Here is a 25,011-nt window from a genome sequence, read left to right on the forward strand (position 1 = left end):
ATTTAATATTGTTAAATTGGCCATACTGGGGCTTCCCTGGTGGCGCAGTGGTAGAGAGTCCGCCTGCTGATGCAGGGGACACGGGTTCGTGCCCGGTCCGGGAGGATCCCACATGCTGCAGAGTGGCTGGGCCCGTGAGCCATGGCCACTGAGCCTGCACGTCCAGAGCCTGTGCTCCACAATAGGAGAGGCCACAACAGTGAGAGGCCCGTGTACCAAAAAAAATAATAAAATAAAAAATTGCCATACTACCCAAGGCAATCTACAGATTCAATGCAATCTCTATCAAAATACCACAGGCATTTTTTACCAAACTAAAACAAATAATTCTAAATTTGTATGGAAACACAAAAGACCCTGAATAGCCAAAGCGATCTTAAGAACAAAGCTGGATGTATCACACTCCCTGATTTCAAGCTATACTAAAAGCTACAGTAATCAAAACAGTATGTTATTGGCACAAAAGCAGACACACAGATAAATGGAACAGGATAAAGAGCTCAGAAATAAACCCATGCTCGTATGGCTAATTAATCTATGACAAAGAAGGAAAGAATATGCAATGGGGAAAAGACAGCCTCCTCAATAAATGGTGTTGGCAAAATTGGACAGCTACATGCAAAAGAATGAAACTTGTATTTCACACCATACGCAAAAATAAACACAAAATGTATTAAAGATTTAAATGTAAGACCAAAAACAATTAAATGCCACTCTATATTTTAAATCAAACTTCCCACATAAAAAAGTACAAGAAATGAGATAGGCAAAATGATTTCCAACAAAGGAAAATAAAACCACATGGTTAAGTGGATAAAAGATAGTGACTTGATTAGTCATCTGATGAGTATAGGTGGACAGGTCTTGAGCACAAATGGCCAAGCCAACAATCATGTAACATGCACTTGTAATGGATTCTTTGCCAACAATCATGTAACATGCACTTGTAATGGATTCTTTGCCTTGCATCACTCTTGTTAACTGTAGAGAAAACCTTCATAGCTAGAACATCACTTCTACATGTAAGATTCAATGTGAGAGAGATGGTTCTTCAGTTATTCCACCTTTCCACCCCATCTAATGATGCCTTTCCTGAATGTGGCTGTGTGTTCATAGCTGTGCAGGAAAGGACTAGTGAGATCAAGAGGGCAAAGAAAAACCTTGAGTACATCCACAGACATACTTTAGTTAATGTGTTTTTTTTTGTTTGTTTGTTTGTTTTTGCGGTACACAGGCCCCTCACCGCTGTGGCCCCTACTGCCATGGAGCACAGGCTCCGGACGCGCAGTGGCCACGGCTCACGGGCCCAACCACTCCGCGGCATGCAGGACCCTCCTGGACCGGGGCACGAACCCGCGTCCCCTGCATTGGCAGGCGGACTCCCAACCACTGCGCCACCAGGGAAGCCCTAGTTAATGTGTTCTTAAGGTAACTAACTTTTTGACCATAACTTTAAAAATAAATAAATAAATAAACCAAGTATACTGTCATCCCCTATACACACACACACACACACACACACACACACACACACACACACACACATATATAGGAAAGACAGGAAATATCTGAAAAGGAGCATCTTTCTTTGCTTTGGAATAATAGACTTTACTGGGGCAGTATTTTAAGCTACACTGTACACTACAGTAGAAAGAAGCTTTCTGGAAAGTGCACTTTATTTTTATGTTAGCATGTCATCAAAAATCAGTCCTTCAATCTACCACTGATTATTTTAATGCTACTAAGATATAACTTTATATGAATACAGTAGCTATATTCAGAGGTGATTTTTCTTCATAGAATATCAAATACTTAACATTTGATATCTGGAAATCTCCCAATCTGACAAATTCATGCAACTTCATTTTGGCATTTATTGTTGGCATTTATATATATTATAGATCAGTAATATGAGAGTTAGAAAGTTGAAGCAAGGGAACTTTTATCAGTAGTGTTTTGGGGTAAAAGGAAAAAGTACACGTGTTAGCTACCAATATATCTAATATATTTTATCAACTTTTTTCTGGGATATTTTTAGAATTTTTACTGTACTTTGAAATTTAAGTAACACTAGCCATGAACATGGAAACTTAGTTTCAAAACTAAGTATGCTAAAATTTTATGTACAGTATTTTGTATACCCTTAATTATTCTATTAGAACTAGAAAGTATATTCATACTTGCAGATTAGATTGCTTCTACCCTTTGGACATTATTTATGTATATTAAATATCAAAACATAAATGACAGATGTTTCTGAGTTCATTTAGAAAAACAATATGTAGTGTCTTGAAAATCAAAGCAAAGCTTCAGATTCAAACAAGCATAGTTTGAATTTAAATAGTTTCTTTTATTTCTTTTAAAAATTATAATTCTGAAAAAAATACTTTAAAAATTGTTTAATGGTTTATAGGCTTTAGCAATATAAATGAGTTTCTATGGAAAATGTTGACAAAATGTAAGTCATTTTCTTAAAATAGTACATGACATAAAGTGAAGGAAAAAGGTAAATGGTTAATGCTATGTGCTCTTCATTATTTCTATAATAAATACCATCCTGATATATGGCATTAGGTTGGTGAGCTACAAGGAAACTTGGACAGACATGCCTGCAGCCCAGTATGCTCATGACAAATAATTAGATTCATAACAAAAATATATTCAGAAAGAATATATAATAAAAATAATAAAATACTGAATACATACACAGAAATTGTATTTTATTTACCATAAGAAAACTTAATTTTGGACTAGGATGTAAGTTTTATAACTTAGTTTTTGTTTTTGTTTTTGTTTTTTGGCCACGCCATGCGGCATGTGGAATCTTAGTTCCCCGACCAGGGATCAAACCCATGCCCCCTGCAGTGGAAGCATGCAGTCTTAACCACTGGCCCTCCGGGGAAGTCCCATATCATGGTTTAATTTTTAAAATACTAAGCTTGCCATAATTTCACTTGGGAGAGGGGATGCAGTTAGGAAAAGCTCTCCTAAGGAAGAGAGGGAGAAAACTAGTATGTCTCCTCAGTATTTGACATAAGTGAGTGACTGCCTGGATGGAAGGAATTTAAAAGAGACCAGGTGTCAGGGAGGAGATGGAGAGTTCTGCACTGGGCATAATGAGTGTGAGCTCTGTTTGGATAAGCAAAGAAAACTGAAAGAGTAATACAGCAATATTATTTTTTCTCTAATGCTGCTTACAGGCAAGTTACATGATTAAATGAAGAAGGGAGGGAAAGCAAGACATTTATAATACAACAGACAAATGACAATGCCTTGCTAGTTAGACAGAATAATAAGTACCATCTAATTTTCTCTTTAAAATCCATTTATTCTTCAAAGCCCTAGATCATCATCAAGGGACCACATTTTCCAACTGAGGAATTACAGAGGAGGAAAATTAGGATTTTTAAAATATTCCAATTGTTGTGAGCAAACTCTTTTGCAAATAGCTCTGGAATCGATTTAGTAAGAAAGTTAAGGTCAACATTTGTATCCTTACAACCTCTGTGCGAAATATTTTTACTCCTTTTGTACCTTTAGAGTCTTTAATTTATATCCTAAAATTCAGTTGCTGCCCAGATCATCAAGTTATCATTTTTCAGTCATCTGATATTTCACAGTTGTTAAACTTTTAACATGTTAGCAGATTTAAAATTTCCCCTAATAGTTCATAACCTTATAATAGCCACCTAAAAATTAACTTGTAAATTAATCCAGAGTTAATAATGCAATTATTAATCTGGCACTTATATATGTAACAGAAATCACAAACTGTAGCCTTCTCAAAATCAGTCTGGTAGTATGGCTTTCAGCATCTTTTTAGGATGAATATGAATGTTTAGATAACTCCATGAAGAGAGCCTTTAGGAGAAAATAAATTGCACTTATGCATAATTTGGAAAATATGCAGTTAAGTATGTTAAACCAAATTAAATCCACAACAATAATTTTTGCAATGGAACAATTTCTTCAAGTGAACTCTCAAGCAGGAAATCTAGTCTGTGAAATCCATAAGTAGAGTTCTGAGCACTCCTTAGAGCACATTATATAAAGTGATATAAAGTGATAAGGAAACACACAATTAAAAGAAGTATTTGACTTGTCCCTTTTTTTATGGTACGTGTTGCTGTTGGTTCCCTTTGCCTTTTTGGAAGACTTTAAAAATATTTTAAGCACCAACTTGGAAATTTACCAAAAATTTTTTCAAAATACTATTTTTATACTGATATAAAATCGACTGGAAGATACAAAAGGATATAAAATGTGATCTATAAATTAAAATCCAACTTGAGAGCAAGTTTTTTACTTCTTTTGCCTTAGAAGTAACACAAGTTAGATGTTCGATATATTTAAATTTCATTATTCAATTTTTATAATATTAAAACATGAATTATACAGTATGGGACAAATTTAAATTAATAAAAAGCAAATTAATCTTTTAATCATCTAGGACTCAGTCAATTTATTAATGTGATTTTACTATTACTTTCTAAATACAAGAGTAACTTGGAGCTATCACAGGTTGGGTTCCAGACCATCACAATAAAGTGAATATTGTAATTGAGTCACACATATGTTTTTGTTCTTCCACTGCATCTGAAAGCTATGTTTACACTATACTGTAGTCTATTAAGTGTGCAATGGCATTCTAAAAACAGAATGTAAATAGGAATGATTTCTCTGTAGCATGCAATGCTGCTTGACAGCATTTTACACACAGTAGCAGAACTTCTTTCAAAACTGGAGTCAATCTCTTCAAACCCTGCCACTGCTTTATCAACTAAGTTTATGTCGTGTTCTACATCCTTTGTCATTTCAACAATCTATATAACATCCTCACCAGGAGTAGTTCCCATCTCAAGAAACCACTTTCTTCGCTCATCCATTAGAAGCAACTCCTTATCCATTCAAGTTTTATCATGAGATGGCAGCAATTCAGTTACATCTTCAGGCTCCACTACTAATTCTAGTTCTGTTGCTTTCTGAAGTGACTTCCTCCACTGAAGTCTTGAAGCCCTCAAAGGCATCCACGATGGTTGGAATCAATTTCTTCCTGATAATGCTTATATTTTAACCACTTCCCATAAATTACGAATGTTCCTAATGGCTTCTAGAATGATAAATCCTTTCCAGAAAGTTTTCAATTTACATTGTCTAGATCCATCAGAGGAATCACTATCTCTGGCAGCCACATAGAGAGTTCATTTTATTATTATTTTTATAAATAATATTCTGGTGTTCTGTATCATCTTGACACATAATCAAGATAATTTTTTTAAATTTACAAGCCATTACGTATAAAGTAAGCTATAAGGCTATATTGTACAACAGAGAGAATATAGCCAATATTCTATAATAACTATAAATGGAATACAACCTTTAAAAATTGTGAATCACTATGTTGTATAACTTTAACTTATGTAATACTGTACAGAAATTATACTTCAATTTTTTAAAAAAGCCTTAAAAGCAAAACAATATATATTTAACAGAAAACATATACATATACAATATACAAAAGTTTGGTGCATGAAAGCACAGAGTTAATATAAAACAACAAAGACTATGCAAAAATCCCAAAGCAAATAAAAAGGTAACTAAATGAAATGAATAATAGTAGAACCATTCCCCTTTAAAATAATCCCACAAAATTAACAATTTGTTAACTTGCAAAAATATTTCCAATATTTGAGATAAAGTGTCAGTACTTTAATTTCAGCAAACTAGAGGTTTCAAGAAGCCTATCACCTAAAAATTCTAGATAAAAGATGTTAAGATCTTTTTAACGCATAAATGACCTGGGGAAAGATTAAGAGGATTCTTTGGAAGAAAGAATTGATGAAAAAGTGCAACCCAGAGAGGTCTGTAGTCAGCACATGTCCCATGGTATATACACATCCATAGAGTCCTAACGTTTGGGCATAACATGGCACATGGTCAAGAAAGAGACATCTGGCCCTGGGGTACAGTGGGAGGTTAGACCAGAGAACATGGTATAAAACCAGCACTTCTGAAAAGTAACATTTTCAGTAGGTGAACTGGAAAAAAAAAAAGACCCTATGAGGGAGACTTTGAGCATACATAACCATCTCATCCTTGGATCTGAGTTGAGTGGAGAAAAGGAAAAAATTAAGTTCAGGAATCACACTGGGACTAAAAACTTTCAGAAAGAAAATTATAGAAGCAAGCTATAAAACCTCTAGCTGTCAAACAAAGATTCTGTCCTACACCACAGTGTACAGCTGCACATCTAGGGCAAACATCTTACCTGGGGTAATGTAAATTTTACAGACCTCAGAAGGAAACAGTTGCCACAGTCTCTCTAGAGCTGTACAGTGATTAATAATCAGATGGAGAGATCTTTCAATCTCAGACTTTGTTGCAGTTAGAAAATAAAGGTTTTTTTAAAAATAGGTTACCATGGGGCTTCCCTGGTGGCACAGTGGTTGGGAGTCTGCCTGCCGATGCAGGGGACGCGGGTTCGTGCCCCGGTCTGGGAAGATCCCACATGCCATAGAGCAGAGCGGCTGGGCCCGTGAGCCATGGCCGCTGAGCCTGCACGTCTGGAGCCTGTTCTCCGCCGTGGGAGAGGCCACGGCAGTGGGAGGCCCGCGTACCACAAAAAAAAAAAAAAGGTTACCATGCTTCTAATAAAACTGTGTTCCATTATGTTTGCTCCTCACTCAAATGTAATGCTTTAGACTCAAATGCGAATTGAGCCCTTAGGTTAATAATTATACACTAATATGGTCAGTTCTGATATATTGAAAATCTTGGATACATGACTGCACATATTATTTTTATTCACAAATTAAAATTCAAATCAGAAACTCTTGTGAACCCGTTTTTAAAACTATAATTGAAAATTTCCACACAATGTAACAAACCTATCTGAAACAAAATATTGATAAAAAGGCTATGGTAATGTAAATTTATACATCTTGACATTACACATCCAAACTATTCTATAGGTTAAACATTATTTTTTAATAAATAGTATAACACAATCTTTGGCTCTGTCCTATTTTCTTAAATGCATAATAAACTAGAGTATATGCATAAATGTATACACATACAAATGCAAAATACTTTATAATAAAACATTATATAAACATATACTTTTCCTGAAGGCTACTGACCTTCAGAAGACTGATACAAGGGTAATCAGAAGGGAAAACTGAAGAACTTCAGTCCCAGATATATTGTGAGAGAGACAGAAAAAGCACTTAAACTGAATATTTGATTATTGAAGGCCATCCTCATAAGCAAAATATTTTCCCTCAATTACACCTAATTATTTAATTGTTTACATTTACTAATGAAATGAAGCAACACAAAACAAACAACTGTTGGGGGCTCTTTTCGGCCGGCACATAATCATCCATCAACGTGTACAGAAAGATTCTTAAAATTATATGAAGCTGGTCTATTTAAAGTGAAAGGCATATTTTATCCCAATCAATGCATAAAAGTAAAATTATCCATAACTGAGGCATGTTTCTCTGCTGTACAGTTCAGCTGTAATGATCCCCACACACTGCTCTTGCACATCAATTATGATAATCATAATCACGGTCATTAAGCTGGATGTTCATTATTATCAGGATGCTGGTGACAGCAGATTCAATCATCGGGTGCCATGGGCAAGCAGTCACAGTCCCACCCAAGTTTCTGCAGACAGCGATGTGCCACATTAAATCTATGATGTGTTCCACATCCCACTAAATTCCAAAAGCCATAGACGGTAAAGGTCAACTTTATGTTCTGTGCAATATGCTTAGGTTTTCTAAATTAATTCTATGGAGTACTAGATATTTTTATGCTTTGTAGCTTATAAAATCCTGTTTAGGACCAAAATGCACGTGAAAATAACAAAAAAGCATTGCTCTACTGTTGTAATTCACCTATAATAAGGCAGATGAGGAGAAGCTCTGTCAACATGAACCATCTTAAAAGTCTCTGCTTGAATTTTGCAAGTAAGGAAAAACATAAAATGGTTCTATTACAATCAGTTGTCTAAAATGCACATGAAACTCATTCTAATTCAGATAAAGGCCTCAGACTATTATTTCTGCTTCAGTAAATATGAACATATGTGAATGTTTTGACAATCAAAAGAATGTTTTTAGTATATGGAATTTTTTCTTGTCCAACTTTGACCTAGCCAGATAGATGAAATTAATGGTGACTGATAGTCTCCTTATTTAATTTCATTTCTATTTTAAACATTGAGATCAGCACAACAAAGAATTGATAAATCCAAAGTATTTACCTGAACTTAAAGTTCAACCATTTAAGACACAGACCTACATTCTAACAATTTAACTTGGGGCATTTTGGAATTAAATAAAAGAAATGTGAGGAAGTTATATGATACGTACATTAGTGCATCATTGATTGCCATACTTTCACAAAATTATATATAATTACAAGAGACAAAGGAGGACACTACATTATGATCAAGAGATCAATCCAAGAAGATATAACAATTGTAAATATTTATGCACCCAACATAGGAGCACCTCAATACATAAGGCAAATGCTAACAGCCATAAAAGGGGAAATCAACAGTAACACAATCATAGTAGGAGACTTGAACACCCCACTTTCACCAATGGAAAGATCATCGAAAATGAAAATAAATAAGGAAACACAAGCTTTAAAAGATACATTAAACAAGATGGACTTAATTGATATTTATAGGACATTCCATCCACAAACAACAGAATACACTTTCTTCTCAAGTGCTCATGGGATATTCTCCAGGATAGATCATATCTTGGGTCACAAAGCAAGCCTTGGAAAATTTAAGAAAATTGAAATTGTATCAAGCATATTTTCCAACAATGCTATGAGACTAGATATCAATTACAGGAAAAAAATCTGTAAAAAATACAAACATATGGAGGCTAAACAATACACTACTTAATAACCAAGAGATCACTGAAGAAATCAAAGAGGAAATCAAAATATAGCTAGAAATAAATAACAATGAAAACACGATGACCCAAAACCTATGGAATGCAGCAAAAGCAGTTCTAAGAGGGAAGTTTATAGCAATACAATCCTACCTCAAGAAACAAGAAACATCTCACATAAACAACCTAACCTTATACCTAAAGCAATTAGAGAAAGAAGAACAAAAAAACCCCAAAGATAGCAGAAGGAAAGAAATCATAAAGATCAGATATGAAATAGAAATATAGGAAATGACAGCAAACATCAATAAAACTAAAGGCTGGTTCTTTGAGAAGATACACAAAATTGATAAACCATTAGCCAGACTCATCAAGAAAAAAAGGGAGAAGACTCAAATCAATAGAATTCGAAATGCAAAAGGAGAAGTAACAACTGACACTGCAAAAATTCAAAGGATCATGAGAGATTACTACAAGCAACTCTATGCCAATAAAATGGACAACCTGGAAGAAATGGAAAAATTCTTAGAAAAGCATAGCCTTCCGAGAATGAACCAGGAAGAAATAGAAAATATAAACAGACCAATCACAGCACTGAAATTGAGACTATGATTAAAAATCTTCTAACAAACAAAAGCCCAGGACCAGATGGCTTCACAGGTGAATTCTATCAAACATTTAGAGAAGAGCTAACACCTATCCTTCTCAAACTCTTCCAAAATATAGCAGAGGGAGGAACACTCCCAAACTCATTCTACAAGGCCACCATCACCCTGATAGCAAAACCAAAGATGTCACAAATAAATACAACTACAGACCAATATCACTGATGAACATAGATGCAAAAATCCTCAACAAAATACTAGCAAACAGAATCCAACAGCACATTAAAAGGATCATACACCATGATCAAGTGAGGTTTCTCCCAGGGATGCAAGGATTCTTCAATATATGCAAATCAATCAATGTGATAAAACATATTAACAAATTGAAGGAGAAAAACCATATGATCATCTCAATACATGCAGAAAAATCTTTTGACAAAATTCATCACTGTTTATGATAAAAACCCTCCAGAAACTAGGCATAGAGGTAACTTAACTCAACATAATAAAGGCCATATATGACAAACCCACAGCCAACATCATCCTCAATGGTGAAAAACTGAAACCATTTCCTCTAAGATCAGACACAAGACAAGGCTGTCCACTCTCACTACTATTATTCAACATAGTTTTGGAAGTTTTAGCCATAGCAATCACAGAAGAAAAAGAAATAAAAGGAATCCAAATTGGAAAAAAAGAAGTAAAGCTGTCACTGTCTGCAGATGACATGATACTATACATAGAGAATCCTAAAGATGCTACCAGAAAACTACTAGAGCGAATCAATGAATTTGGTAAAGTAGCAGGGTACAAAACTAAGGCACAGAAATCTCTTGCATTCCTATACACTAATGATGAAAAATCTGAAAGAGAAATTAAGGAAACACTCCCATTTACCACTGCAACAAAAAGAATAAAATACCTAGGAATCAACCTGCCTAAGGAGACAAAAGACCTGTATACAGAAAACTATAAGACACTTATGAAAGAAATTAAAGATGATACAAACACACATTCTTGGATTGGAAGAATCAACATTATGAAAGTGACTATACTAGCCAAAGCAATCTACAGATTCAATGCAATCCCTATCAAACTACCAATGGCAGTTTTCACAGAACTAGAACAAAAAATTTCACAATTTGTATGGAAACATAAAAGACCCTGAACAGCCAAAGCAATCTGGAGAAAGAAAAACGGAGCTGGAGGAATCAGGCTCCCAGACTTAAGCCTATACTACAAAGCTACAGTAATGAAGACAGTATGGTACTGGCACAAAAACAGAAATATAGATCAATGGAACAGGACAGAAAGCCCAGAGATAAACCCACGCACCTATGGTCAACCAATCTACGACAAAGGAGGCAAGGATATACAATGGAGAAAAGAGAAAAGACAGTCTCTTCAATAAGTGGTGCTGGGAAAACTGGACAGCTACATGTAAAGGAATGAAATTAGAACACTCCCTAACAACATACACAAAAATAAACTCAAAATGGATTAAAGACCTAAATGTAAAGCCAGACACTATAAAACTCTTAGAGGAAAACATAGGCAGAACACTCTATGACATACATCACAGGAAGATCCTTTTTGATCCACCTCCTAGAGAAATGGAAGTAAAAACAAAAATGAACAAATGGGACCTAATGAAACTTAAAAGCTTTTTCACAGCAAAGGAAACCATAAACAAGACCAAAAGACAACCCTCAGAATGGGAGAAAATATTTGCAAATGAAGCAACTGACAAAGGATTAATCTCCAAAATATACAAGTAGCTCATGCAGCTCAATATCAAAAAAACAAACAACCCAATCCAAAAATGGCAGAAGACCTAAATAGATATTTCCCCAAAGAAGATATACAGATTGCCAACAAACATATTAAAGGATGCTCAACATCACTAATCATTAGAGAAACGCAAATCAAAACTACAGTGAGATATCACCTCACACCAGTCAGAATGGCCATCATCAAAAAATCTACAAACAATAAATGCTGGAGAGGGTGTGGCGAAAAGGGAACCCTCCTGCATTGTTGGTGGGAATGTAAATTGATACAGCCCCTATGGAGAACAGTATGGAGGTTCCTTAAAAAACTAAAAATAGAACTACCATATGACCCAGCAATACCACTACTGGGCATATATCCTGAGAAAACCATAATTCAAAAAGAGTCATGTACCACAGTGTTCAATGCAGCTCTACTTACAACAGCCAGGACATGGAAGCAACCTCAGTGTCCATTGACAGATGAATGGATAAAGAAGACATGGCACACATATACAATGGAATATTACCCAGCCTTAAGAAGAAATGAAATTGAGTTATTTGTAGTGAGGTGGATGGACCTAGAGACTGTCACACAGAGTGAAGTAAGACAGGAAGAGAAAAATAAATGCCATATGCTAACACATACATACGGAATCTAAAAAAAAAAAAATGGTTCTGAAGAACCTAGGGGCAGGACAGGAATAAAGACGCAGACGTAGAGAATGGACTTGAGGACACGGGGAGTGAGAAGGTTAAGCTGGGACGAAGTGAGAGAGAGGCAAGGACATATATACACTACCAAATGTAAAACAGATAGCTAGTGGGAAGCAGCTGCATAGCACAGGGAGATCAGCTCAGTGCTTTGTGACCACCTAGAGGGGTGGGATAGGGAGGGTGGGAGGGAGACACAAGAGGGAGGAGTTATGGGGATATATGTATACATATAGCTGATTCACTTTGTTATACAGCAGAAACTAACACACCATTGTAAAGCAATTATACTCCAATAAAGATGTTTAAAAAATGATATATATATATATATATATTTCCATATTGATTTTCATAGTTTTGAGAAAAAGTAATATTATTTGCTTGCAATGTGCTGACTTTGTGATGTCTTTGTATAGTGTTCTTCATATTAATAAAATTAAAAATAATACAAAAATATTAAGTACTATTTGATTATTAATTGATGTAATGTGAATATGGTTAGAGAAAGAAAACATGATTTTTCTCTCAACTGATACCCTTTATCCCAGTTGTGTAGCAAATCATCTGGAAATTATAACCTCCATGCTTAAAGATAACAGAAGAGAAAGAAAATTCTTCAGGCAGACAATCTTAAAACATGATGGAAAGGGTGGAGATCAGGAACCAAATGTATTTAATTGAGCTGTTTCTTGGCTGAAGTGAATCTCCTGCATTGAACTAAATCTTATGTGCATTTAAATATTCGTAAATAGTCCATTTTCCAATAGAAGCATAAAACTACACCAGTCTTTTCCTTCTCCAACATTTTGAACTCAACAACTCACTAAAACTATTCTTCATCTACTAATATGATTAAGTTATGGTCTCACATCTCCAAGGTCAAGAAACAAAGTTTTATATAAAATAAAGAAAAATAAGCCTGCTTTTAGTTATTTATTGGGCACGAGTCTCACCCAAATCGCTTTCAGCAAATCAAAACATAAAATATTTTCATGTAAACAATAGAATGACTACCCTTATACTTTGTAGAATCTATTGTCAACACAGGAATAATTTGTTCATCTAATATGGTTATTTTAAGAGATCAGAAGAAGGGGGAAGAAGGAAATGAGGAGGGGAGGGCGAAATTTAAATTTGTATTTAATATTTTTCTATGTGGTTTTGTGCAAGTGGATTAGTGGTTTATTAAGACATAAAGAATCCCTACACTTTCTCTCTTAGTTTTCAGGGTCTGCAAGAACAATTATTTGTCACTAACTTTTCAAGTATGTGTACTTTCTAAACGTATACAGAGGCACACAATGATTCCTCCAAAAGAACAAAATAAACATTTTTTTAGTGAGTATCTGAGAATTTCTGCAAGATGCTTACTTCAGTTGGATAAAGGCATAGTCTTGGAATATGTCAAAATATATGAATGAACCTGTTGCATAAAACCAAAAAGTACCGTATTATTTTAGGAAAGAAACATTGGCACAAGGATTTTTCTTACTCTGAAGTAGCTCAATGTCCTAAGGTCGGTAAGTCATTTAAATTTTAAAGAAATGAGAATTTCCTTGAATTAAATAGGATGGTGAGGGCATAACAGCAAAAAAAAAAAAAAGAAAAAGAAAAAGCCCACAAAACTTTATGTCAAATAGAAAAATGAGAGGTAGATCACATTATGTACATTCAAAATACAAAATTAAATAGTTTAAAAATCATATTAAACCTATATTCTGAATGGTTGCATATTAGGTAAAAACAAATGCCTAGAATAGTCTTACCATGGATTTTTATGAAATAATATTGTTATCAACTTTTAGGTTTGTCAATCAGTGGACTGGATTGACCTACTCCTTGTGTTTCTTATGCCATGGAATTACTATTTAGTGTTTTAGAAGACCATTAAAAAAAATTAAAAAAGACTTAGTAGCTGTAAAAGAAAAAGGCACTTTCCAAAGAATCCAAGTTACTCCCCAGAATGAGTTCCCTTTGACATTCCTATATTTAAAATGTCCTTAAAAAAAGAAATTTTCTTAGAATTTGGTAGAGAAAGGTCTTGTTTCCCTTAAGGGTCTAATGTATCTTTTCCTCTTGAATAGTGAGGATGCCTCTGCAACTTGTGTTCTCTCCGTCTTTGCCACACACAGGCTGCAATTTCTAAGTCACTTCCCACCATACTCACAGTCCCCCTTTATTTTGTGTGCACAGCCACTCTTCTCATCTAAGATCGTTTCCCCTCATTTAAATTTCTAGAATATGACCTGTGCTGTATTTGCCATTTGATAAGTGCCTTAAATCCTTTTGTTAGGAGACTGTGTGTAAATGAATGAATCCCCATTGACAGACGATTAATAGAAATAGGTCTGGTAGTATATGGAACTCAAGAGCCCTAACCCCCTTCCAGAAAATCACTGCCTACTTCACTTTATCTGTATAATTTTAGCATGAATAAGTTTGAGTTTCTAACTGCTAGACAATAGGTTAAACACATAGTAAGAACTTTCCTCTTTACCACCTATAGTGTAAGACATGTGTTTTCGCAATCTAGAAATTTTTATTTAAGTGCTAGCAACTATAATTCTGGAATCAGAAAATAAGTATTTATTTGCTTTTTTCTTTTCTATACCATATATATACATAGGATATCACATATATCTCCATCCCTCCCTCCCTCCCTCCTTCCCTTCCTTCCTTCCTTCCTTCCTACCTACTTACCTACATACACACAGAGATTGAGAGAAAGCAGGAAAGCACTGATCTCCATGCCTGAGAGTTAGCTTATAACTCTATTCCACAGATTCAGATTCTGACCCTAATTGGCTTTGCCAAAGCTAATGATCCATGCCATTTGATCACAGGGTAGCTGAACCATAAAACACAAGAACAACATCAAAAAAAAAAACCCACGAAAAACTTAAATCTCTTACTGACATAGTAAGCAGCACTATCTTCACATAAAATAGCTATAAATAATTTTGTAACCATGAAGGTGTTAGTCGTAATAAGAATATTTATATTTGCTATAATCAGTGTATATTTTTAGCCTTTTAAAAGAAACACTACTTTCTTTTTAATGTTGCATCAACTCACCTTGTCACAGATCCATTTCTTACGATTTTCATCTCGGAAATGTTGACTTCCATAAGCATCAGGACCATACTTGCTTGATAAATGCATTGTCGGGATGTATTTTTTATTTTTATGGTAGGAAGAAAATGGCAAAAACCTGAAAGAACATTTAGGTAATAGTCTTAATTTTATTTCTAGAGATATTTGATTAAAAAAATAAGAAGTAGTAAATTACAGTGAAAATAATACATGGCTTGGAATCAGAATACCAGGTTTTCGCTTCAATCTCTGTCACTATCTCTGTTACTAACTTCTATGAATCTTCATTTTTTATTCTGCAAGTGGATGTACTAAAACTTCACAGAATTTTTGTGAGCCTCAAATATTTTCTAAATATAGAAAATGTTAAATAATAAATTTATTAATTAATTATGCCAAATAATTCAAAACATCACGTAAGTAAAAATGCCCTTAACTTTAAGATGCTAGTCCCCAGATGAAAAGGATGGCCAGCACTGGCAACTCTTATTGAAATGGACTTCTTAAAATCTTAATTTACCCAAAAAATAAAGACAGTTTGGTACAGGTTATAGATAATGACCCTTTTGAGTTAGTCAGACCTATATTCATGTCTTGGCTTTGCCTTGCTACCTGTGTTCCCTCATGCAAGTTGCTTGACCTGTAAAAGATGTTAATTATAGGGAAATTGGAAAGAATGAACAGCTTAATATATACAAAACTTTACATGGAGGCTGAAAACAGTAAGTGTTCAATAAATAATGGGGGTACTAAAGTAGAAGGAGCTTATTGTTGTAGCTCTCATTATCATCATCATCATCATCATCATCATCACCACCATCATCATCACCATCATAATCATCATCATCACCACCACCACCACCACCACCATTACCATCACCACCATCATCATCATCATCACCACCACCATTACCATTATCATCATAATTATCATCACCACCATCACCATCATCATCACCACCACCACCACCACCACCACCATTACCATCACCACCATCATCATCATCATCACCATCATCACCACCACCACCACCACCACCATTACCATCACCACCATCATCATCATCATCACCACCACCACCACCATTACCATTATCATCATCACCACCATCACCACCATCATCATCACCACCACCACCACCATTACCATCATCACCATCATAATCATCATCACCATCATCACCATCATAATCATCATCACCATCATCACCATCATAATCAACATCACCACCATCATCATCATCATCACCATCATCACCATCATAATCAACATCATCACCACCATCATCATCACCATCACCATCATCATCATCACCACCACCATCACCACCACCATCATCACAACCATCATCATCATCATCACCACCATCATCATCACCACCATCATCATCATCATCACCACCACCACCACCACCATCACCATCATCATCATTACTTTTAATGTTATTTTGATCAACATAAAAAATGAAAATTTTAAACTCTCACAGGAGAACTAAGACTGTGGTTTGTCTTTAGTGTAACCTGATGAATTGTTTAATCCCTCACCAAAACTTTCTGAAATAAAAGTAAAGGAATAAAAAACTTTGTAAACTCACAAGAAAGAGGAAAAAAGAGAAGAAATAGAAGATGAAAATGCTAACATTTTGGCAGGTGGAAAGCAGAGAGAAAATTTAAAAACTGAAATCTAAGTTCCAGAAGAGGGAGAGGCCAAAGAGAAATGAAGCCATTAGTCCTGCAGAATCCTGGAAGATTCTAGAAGTTACTGCAGTGGGTGAGAGTGAAGAATAAGGCTGAAGACAGGTGAAAAACCTGTGCCATGAATAATTAAATACCCAGGTTCCTCTCTTAGTCCGTGTATCCAAAAAAATAGTGTATTCTCAGAAAACTTTATACCGGAGAGCTCAGAGCAGGAACCATGGAATGCCAGAGTGAGGCACCAAATGGAATATATGAATTTTAATTCAAAGACTACTCATTGAAATCTTCCCTTGCTCATCTCGAAGTAACCTGGGAGCTGGACTAACAGATTTCAGAAGAGTAATTGTATCATCTCAAAAGATACTGAGAGTGCCCAGAGAAACAACTTCAAATATCAACATTTGGAGATCTCTTAACTAAAAGGTCATATCACTGTGCAACAAAGTCTATCAGTCAAAAAGCCACTCTCACACACAAATAAACTTTTTAAACCAATTTTTAGAGTCTCCTTTTTAATGTGAATTTAAGAATAGATTACCAATTGGGTAAACTACCAACATGAAAGAAAGACATATATCTAAACATAAAAGATAACCTAGAGGAAACATATAATATAGGAAACAGGAGCAAACATCAGAAAATTCTAATTAATATAATCAACGGAGACATGGTGTCAATGAAATCAGAGCTAGATCTTGTTTGAAATACAAGAAACATTTAGTGGGAAACAGCAAGTTCTGGGAAATAAATATATACAGCTACATTAAATATTCCACCAAGAAAAATATTTTGAAATTCAGACTTTGAAACAATAAAGTTGAGGTTCAACAAATTTATTGAGCATATGCAGATATTTTCACATATATTATCTCATTTAATTAAGACAAAGAAGGGGCCTTTTCAAAAATCTCAGTTCAATTGAAAAAAATTTTGCCATTATATTCATAAATTTGTTTAAAAAATAATAAGCTTAGGAAATGTGGTGTTATTTCATCAATTTTCACACCTCTCTATAATTTCTTTTTAATGTTTATTAAGGAATTCCTTTTAAATATTTTTCCTAAGAAAATATTCTCTAAGCCTATTTAAAATAAAAAATAAACAGAACACAGAGCTTTGAATTATACAAAATTACACAGGCATGTATTATATATGCTCTTGAGAAAAGAGCTCTCATGTAAGACAGATTATGGTCCTTCTAGTGCTAATTTGCACATGGGATGGACATCACACATACAAAAAATTAATGTGGCCCCAATGTCCCTGAGTATACAGAAGAGGTGCTGTGAGTTGGCTGCTGTACTTACACTTTTTATCACTTCTGAATTGCATTTTAATAGTACATTTTTCTTTTGTGTCTGAACAAAACTTGCTTCTCAAGGGACTGGATGGCTGAGAAGACAAGGCTGAAAGACTAGGTATTTCCCTCCACATGAATTAATATTAATTTCATTGAGCCATAATGTTTCATTAAGGTAACATGTAATGCATATTCTTAAGTGCACACATGTATGTGTATATATGTATATACATTGAAAAATATTTAGATGTTTTATAAATAATATTTTAAAATTTGTCTTCAAATTCAGAAGAAATTATTTAATTCTCAAATAGAATTTGCTCTATAAAAGTATAAACAGCTATGAAAACCCTAGAAATCAATTGAGTTTACAATCAAAAGTTTAGATAATGGTCAATTTTACTTTTAAAATGGTATCTTTACCAGTTTTAAATATATATTCAGATGTGCTTTATGCTTGCAGTGCGTACTTTTCAATTAAGTGAACATCACATTAAAGAAGAAGATGATATGGGTTTGCCTGTTAATTTTTACAATCTCATCAGAGATACAGATCTGGCAGAAATTCTTAAATTCAATGTGGAGATACAGCGATATATACAAACAAGTCAGTACTTGAATGTCTGCAGAGTTAGAGAAGAATTGGTAGGGGTCTCAGGAAGCAAAAAATAAAATTCACCAATTAGCTTCAGGGAAAATAAGTCCACTGCAAATATAAAGTCTTTATTCTTTGAGTATTAATATACTTAATATTATTTTCCAAATAAGAAGATGAACAAATTACACTTATCTTTGTTTTCTTTATTAACTTTCATCCCCCCCTCCTTTTTGTTTATAGTTCTACTACTGTCACTCATAATTCTAGGTTTTCCTCCAACCTATTTATTTCACTGCCAGATAATTCAAATCTCCAATCATGGAACCCTATTACCTATTGATTCAAACCTATATTCCTCAGCCCAGCAGCCAGCCTTCTTAGAATGCACATGGTCTGTTCAATCTCCTACCATTCCTTACCTGATGTCTTTTGATGCCATTCTCCTTCCTCCCTCCCTCCCTCCTTCCCTTCCTTCATTCTTTCTCTGTTTCCTTCATTCCTGTCTTTCTATCCCAGCTCTGCCTTTGTCCATCTTCCTCTTCCTGAAATACTGATCCAAGTACTACTTATCTTTCAAAATCTGGCTTAACACCCAGCTTCCTAATCGTCCTGCTCCAACCCACACTGATTTCTCTACTGTCTTAATATTTATTCATTAAACGAACATTAAATGAAATGCTTTTATATACTAAACACTTTGAAAAACACTGGGATTTAATGCTGGAAGATGCAGTATACCTAAAAGGAATTCACCTTATAACAGGGGGTGGAGAATGAGACAACACAGTAGAATGTGTTGGTTTTGTGATAAATACATGCACAAGAGGCAAATAGGACACAGAGGAAGGTTTATTTATATATGCATATGTGCTTGTAACATGCACATGTATATGCATATGGGGCTGGTTATTGGCAGGGAGTTGGGGGGCGGGACACGGAAAAGCTGTCTTCCCAGACCATGTATGTCAGAGCTGCATACTAAGACATGTAGAGTTAGTCAAGTCAAGAAGCTGGTGAGGACTATTTTAGACAGAAGAAACAACATATACAAAGATATGGAGGTGAGTTAGAGCACAAAAAGGGGTGCTGAAGAAACAGAAAGGGGTTCAACATAACTAGAAAATTGAGTTCTTTATGAAGGAAGCAAAGGAGATCGTGAACAGCTTTATAGTGAAGGTGAGATAGCCCATGGAAACTACGCATAGAAATATATTACCGATCTTCATAAATTGCTAAATATTTTTCTCCATATATATTATATATTGATTGCCCAATAGGGTAGTTATCCAAGCCACAATGAATTCTGACTATTTTAGACAGAAGAAACAACATATACAAAGATATGGAGGTGAGTTAGAGCACAAAAAGGGATGCTTTTCAAAATCATTTCAAACTGGACATGGAGATAACGATTCATAGATACCGAGATACATAGCTATGGAACAAGTCTCAAATACCTGTCCTTTTTATCTCCGAACTGGATTATGGCAGCAGTACCCTAACTGCTGTGACTCCCATTTCTTTACAATGGATATAGCTAGTAGAGTGATATTTCTAAGATAACTGACCCTTTCACTCCAGTGATTGAAACTCAGCGATGGTTTTACACCGTGTTTTATATGGTAAAGTCCAAACACTTTATCATGGGACACATGGCCCTTTATACTCTTGGGTCCACCTATACTTTCCCTCTCATCTCTGCCATTTTGCATGAGGTACCAAAGCTCTGAACTAAACTTCACTAGATACCTCAGAAGGCAAACTGAAACCCACATGAGCTATGCACTCATTGACAGAGAGATGGCTTTGTCCAGGCAACATCCTTGGTGTCACCCTCCTTGCTTTGCCTGGCAAACTTCTGTTCAGCCTTCAAGTCTCTTCTGACCGCCAACATAATTTTGAACTCTAAATTGAAACAGGGAAGTCTGGGATGTATAAATGCCATACCAATATAAGAATATGAGTATGGCAGAGAATGACCATCTTTCTTTTACAAAGGAAGTTCCACAGGCCTCGTAAATTGACCAAAAGTTAATTGGCAAAACTTTACTTAGAATATGGTAGCCATTGTATTAGGAAGAATTATTAGAAAATGATAAAAATCTAACTAAAAAGACTAACAGTGTGTTTTTATGATTGTCTGATTGCATACACCAAAAGTGTGCGTAATATTTTCACAAAATCAGTAAAAGTATTCCAAGTTATCACCATTATGTCAATGTTATAAGTCTTAAAATTCTTCAGACTTAGATGTCTATGAGAACAGAATTCTAGGATTCTGTGGTCAGTTATTTAAAAAGCCATCTTTTTCAAGGAAACAGTGGACAAAAAGAGAGCACAGTTCTCACTGTAGAGCCAAAGTAATAAAGGGCTATTTTGTAGACAAATTCTAGAAATTCTTAATTACACACAGGCTTATTATCTGTATCCCCAGTGTTATAAAGTACCAGAACTTCATTAGAAAAATTAAGCTGGAAAAATGAAGGCAGTACTTTGTAAATTTCCACTGGAAATTAGCTGGGAGAGACAGAGGAATACTGGATCAAAAGAGGGTAATCACGCTTAACTGTGCCCTAGAGCACCCGCATGTATAATACGATTTGCACAGCAACTACCTCTCCTATTACTGCTTGTTTGGAGTATTCTGTGTTAATGGGGTTAGCTAATTTAGTATTTTAACTTAAAAAGGCTCTGCTGATTAATAAATGTTGCACACTGTGCTAGTAATTAAAATAAATGGAAGAGTTACAAATAAAAGTTGAATTGTTAAGAAAACATTATCTGAAAATGTATGATAATCCCTACTTATCATAATACAATAACGGTTCAGAAAATATGCAAATTGTAAAGGTCTGAAGTGTTGCAAAATCACACAAGTCCAAAAAGTTTTGAGATGTGTTCAATTTCCTTATCACTGTTCTTAGTGATAAATAATATAACCAGATCTCATCTACATATACCACGGTTTTTAAATGTCCTTTTAAAAAACAGTTTAGTTCAACTACTGTTCACCTACTCTTAATAATGAAGGTGACAAAATATGCCACCCCAAAATAGGCCACTTTGGCCAAGGATTATTTTGAGCTAAAGGCACTTATAAACAACAGGTAGAAGAAAAGCGATCTTAGTTCCCCCTTTTTTCCCCTAAAATCAGGAGATAACACTCCCATATGAAAGATGCCTTTCCTATACCAGGAAGAAAGAAACATTCCTATCACCAGAGATGGGAAGTCACAGCACAGAGAATTCTGTACCAACAGACCTTGCTAAATAACTTTTATCTTCCTTTGGACTCCGCATATATTTTTGTTATTTTCCACAATTGTTTCTCTTTGCTCAACCCAATATATAAGCACTTAGGGTTTGCCACTTGTTTCGGTTTTCATTTCTTTATGAGGACTATTGTGTGTTGCAAAACTTATATTAAATAAATCTGTATGCTTTTAATCTGTCTTATGCCAATTTAATTCTCAGTCCCAGCTGAAGTCCCTAAGTGGGGAGAAGTAAAGTTTTGCCTCTTCTACTAAAACTATTAGAAAATTAATACCTTTTATTTTTCAAAAAGATGTAGGGATGGCTATACTAAAGATGTCTGTACTCAGGTTCTTATGAAAGGCTGTACAAGTTTCAAATATATCTTTACAATATGATTAAATTATGAATTTAATTTCATAGGAAAGTTCAAGCCCTGGTTGTATTTTTTTTAATACTCTAAATGTCCACACCCCAAACGTGCAGAAGAATTTTGAATCCTTAGGGATCTAAGGATATCCCTCAACTTTAGCTCAGGTTTATAATTAATCTAAACACCAAAGTCTGATCTAGCAAGCCAGCTCCTTGATTTGAAGGACACTTGGATTAGTTTTCTATTTCTACTGAAACAAGTCATCACAGACTTAGTGGCTTCAGGAATATGAATTTATTATCTTAGAGTTCTGAAGGTCAGAAGTCTGAAATGGGTCTCACTAGGCTAAAATCAAGGCACTGGGAGGGCTGCATCCCTTCTGGAGGCTCTAGGGGAGAATCCATTTCTTTACCTTTACCTTTCCCAGCTTCTAGAGACTGCCAGCATTTCTTGGTTGTGGCCTTTCCTCCATCTTCAAAACTAGCAAAGATGAGTTTTCCTTCTCACATTGCATCACTCTGAACTTTTATGTAGTCAAATCTCTTTCTGCATCCCTCTTCCACTTTTAAGGACCCTTGTGATTACATTTGGCCCATCCGGAATCCAGGATAATCTCCCTATCTTTAAATCCTTAATCACATCTGCAAAGTTCTCTTTATCATACAATGTGACATATGCACAGGTTCCTGGGATTAGGATGTGGCTTCTCTGCGGGGCTATTATTCTGCCTACCAGAGCAGAGATCAGCACCGACTTCCACTGCAATGTCTTAAACCACTCCATTTTGGATACAGTTACAGTCTGAATAATTACAGTCTCCTGTATTAAGCCAGGATGTTCACAATTAATAGACGGTATTAACATATAGGACCTTAGCCCCTCTCATAAGACTTTGGTGAAGCCAATATCAGCCTATATCACCGGATTTATGATCACTCCACTCCACCTCTGCCATCTTAGCAGGTAAATTAAACATTTGCTCTGATAGCTCTGGCGCCGTGGCCTTCTGTTTCTTCCACCTCTTAATAATAAAGACTTCTTTCCCCACTTCATCTAGGCAACTTGCATGGTCCCATTTACATCTGAAAATAATTCTTAATATGCTCTCTGAAAAACCCTAAAACAAATGTGTTGCTCTTTCCATTTTTTAAAATGTAAAGAAACAATCCTTTCTTATTTTTTTAAGTGGATTTGAGCAGACTGAGTAAACCAAGGGAGGTAGGAAACTCCGTAATGGAAGCAGAAGAGGGTATGGATATAAAGAGAAATGATAACAGCCCAGGAGCTCTAGACACAGAGTTTCTTAAGGAACGTGGCAGCCTATTAGCTGGAGAAATAAGCCTGGATCAGATCCTGGAGGGCCTTGAGTCTTACAATAAGGAATTAAGATTTATCCTGTAGTTGATAAAAAGCCATGAAAAATCATTTGGGCTGAATCACTGCTTGCTGAAATTTCTCTAGTGTGGTCATGGTAAATGCACTGAATGGGCAGACTGGATGGGATTTACAGCAACTCAAAGAAGAAATTATAAGTCCTAAACTAAATCAATAGTAGAAAGGGAAGGGGGTGGCTGAATTTGAGAGATACATGAAAGGTAGAATAGACAGGATCTGGGGACCAATAGAATTCTGGAGAAGGATAACAGGGTAATTCACACGTCCCTACTTGGGCAGACAGTTGGTGCTGCAATTCACACTCAAGACAAGAAGAAGCAGGCCAAAGTAGGGTCTACTGAGTTTGGGTCATCTGGCGGAGATGCAAACAAAGATGGCAGCTGAAAATATAAATCGGGAACGTAGGAGAAAGATCTTAGAGACTTAGAGTGGAAATCACTGTCACAGAGTTGAAGTCTCTCAAACAGAAGCAATCACTCAGAGATATTACTTATAGAAAGGAGAAGGAAGTAAAGAAAAAGTTGAATATTGAATCTTGCCCTCACCTTAGTTCTATCCTGTTACCTCTCACCAAAAGTACTGCAATATTCTCCTAATGTGTTTCCTTCCCTCCAGCATATTTCTTCTATAATACAATCAACAAACTCATATCCTGCTTCTAACATCCTCTTACTCAGAAGCCTTAAATAGTTCTCCATTATCTACAGATGAACCCTCAAATCCTTGGCCTTGAAGCCTCCTACCACTTTTCTTTCTACTGCCTCTCACATAAAAGAGTTTCTGTCAAATTGGTCTTCTCATTGTTCTACCATCATTTTTCCCCATACCATCAACCTAGTTTTTATCTACTTTCTCTTCTTTTCTCTGTCAAAATCTTAAACATCTCTTTCCACAGAACTCAATTCAGTTCCTTTTCTGTGAAGAACACCTTCCCAGGTCATCAGAGAACAGAGCAAACTCTACATTAAAAAAAATTTTTTTTCATGGCACTTACTGTCTTTAACACACACTTGACTATTTTCAAGTGCTTATCTGCAAATGATACTTATTCTGAATTTCATTAGGTTTTCTGATTCAGCTTAAAGCTAGAAGCACAGAAGTTTCATGAGGCCAGAGACTTGTCTATTGTATTCAGTGCTATATTCCGAGAGCGTAGAACTCTTCCTGACATGCAAACATTTGTTGAATCAATAAATACTCCTTTATATTTCATATAATATCTAGCCAAGAGCTCCTCACATAAAGGTTACTGGACAATTATTTACTAATTGCTTATTTAATTTCTTGGCTTCGTAA

General features: G+C 35.3%; 1 protein-coding gene across 1 annotated transcript in view; it reads right to left on the minus strand.

The window, feature by feature from the left end:
* The window catches only part of SPATA17 (spermatogenesis associated 17), a 172,162-nt gene that overhangs the window by 34,170 nt on the left and 112,981 nt on the right, over positions 1–25,011 (minus strand). Inside the window, exon 9 of the mRNA XM_060088662.1 lies at positions 15,082–15,217. Within this exon, the coding sequence (XP_059944645.1) occupies positions 15,082–15,217 (136 nt within the window). The remainder of the gene's footprint in view (positions 1–15,081; positions 15,218–25,011) is intronic.

This window comes from Mesoplodon densirostris, chromosome 2, assembly GCF_025265405.1.
Source record: "Mesoplodon densirostris isolate mMesDen1 chromosome 2, mMesDen1 primary haplotype, whole genome shotgun sequence".
In the NCBI taxonomy this organism is placed as follows: Eukaryota; Metazoa; Chordata; class Mammalia; order Artiodactyla; family Ziphiidae; genus Mesoplodon; species Mesoplodon densirostris.